The sequence below is a fragment of the Sphaeroforma arctica genome, assembly GCF_001186125.1.
Source record: "Sphaeroforma arctica JP610 unplaced genomic scaffold supercont1.6834, whole genome shotgun sequence".
Taxonomy (NCBI): domain Eukaryota; class Ichthyosporea; order Ichthyophonida; genus Sphaeroforma; species Sphaeroforma arctica.
In genome coordinates, this window is record NW_014033724.1 from 1 (window position 1) to 1,562 (window position 1,562).

General features: G+C 38.4%; 1 protein-coding gene across 1 annotated transcript; it reads right to left on the bottom strand.

The window, feature by feature from the left end:
* Positions 1-188: 188 nt before the first annotated feature.
* SARC_15832 (hypothetical protein) lies at positions 189-635 on the bottom strand. Its single transcript, XM_014290057.1, has one exon. The coding sequence runs from the start codon at positions 437-439 to the stop codon at positions 203-205; it is 237 nt and encodes a 78-aa protein (XP_014145532.1). The 5' UTR covers positions 440-635; the 3' UTR covers positions 189-202.
* Positions 636-1,562: the final 927 nt, after the last annotated feature.

Genomic DNA, 1,562 nt, shown 5'->3' on the forward strand with positions numbered 1-1,562 from the left:
TATATATATATATATATTATATATATATAATACACACACACACACACACACACACACACACACACACACACACACACACATATATATATATATATATATATATAATAGATATATAAATATAGATATAGATATAGATATATATATATATATATATATAAGTTTTTTTATAAATTTATATTTATACATAAAGCATGTACACTTATCACCTAGAGTGTGTGTCTCCATCTGCTGCTTCTTCATCGTGTTCTTTATTCGAGCTAGTTCTGCTACCTCCTTCTTCAGCTGCCTCGATCGCAATGGCATCGTTTTTCTGCACATCATGAAAGTAATTCAACATCGTAATTCCTTTGTTCTGCTTTTGAATCTGTTTTACCTTCGCCCTTTTTCGCCGCGGTGTTCGTTCAGCTGTGCCTTCATACTTATCAGGGAGTCTCTCCATTTTACTTATCCCCTTGGGCAGCCGTGGATCATCCTCATCGACAGGCTGTTTGGCTTCAACATCAATATCGCTGCTACTCGAAGTGTCGTCTTCAGCATCAGGTACATTTAGGGTTTAGTGTCGGCACTTCGCAAAGAGTGCCTCTTCACTCTCCCGCCACTCAAATGCTTAGCCTTCTCTGGCAGCATAATTTCTCTAATATCAATTCTACTGTTACTAAATAAAATGCGTGTCACAGTTCACATACACTGCTCTTAAATATACTTTTCGACCTTAAGGAATGTCAATTTCAATATTTTGACAGTTCGACAGAACTTATAAATGACCGGGCATGGCAATTTCTGGCCTCAAAAGTCCAAATTTCGTACTGGAAGGGTGTTTTCTGAAAACGGCCAATATTTTCCAAATCAGTCAGAATCAGGTTTTGAAAATGGTGCAATATCAAAAATTGGTCCGGGTGATATTTCAGATCAGATCCCCCTGAGCATTTCCCGCTATCAAACTCTCGAATCGGGTCATTTTTTCGTGCTCCATGGGTCAAGGTAGGAGGGGTCATTTGGCTGACTATCTTAGGGCAACTGCACCATATGTCTACCCGCTACAGCCTACATTTCGTTAGGTAAATATGTATTGGTACAACCCAAGTTGTACTCCTCGCCAGCATTGGCTGCTCTAGATCTAGATATCAGCAACATAGCTTACTGGCCGAGGCGCCATATGAAGTTGTAAATCGCGCCGGTTATAGACTTTTTTGCATTGTATATCCAAAATTATGTTTGGGTTTTTTTTAAATGTTAAGGCTGCTCTGGATATTCGGTTGTACGCAGGGTTGTCATTTTTACCCTGTTTTTACAACTCTGTACAACAATAAAATATTTATGACTCTCCTAATGTAAATACATATGTTTCTAAGTTAGCTACAACGTCCTGATTGCCACAAGTATTCATCCTGTGATGCCAGAAGGGGGGTGGTATACCTGAAGCAGGTCGATCGTACTAGTAATTAGCGATCTTGGGCCCACGAGGTCAAGTGTTGCATCATAAGGATGCATATATATATATATATATATATATATATATACTACACTAGTCGTACTTACTATATATACATACACACACACAC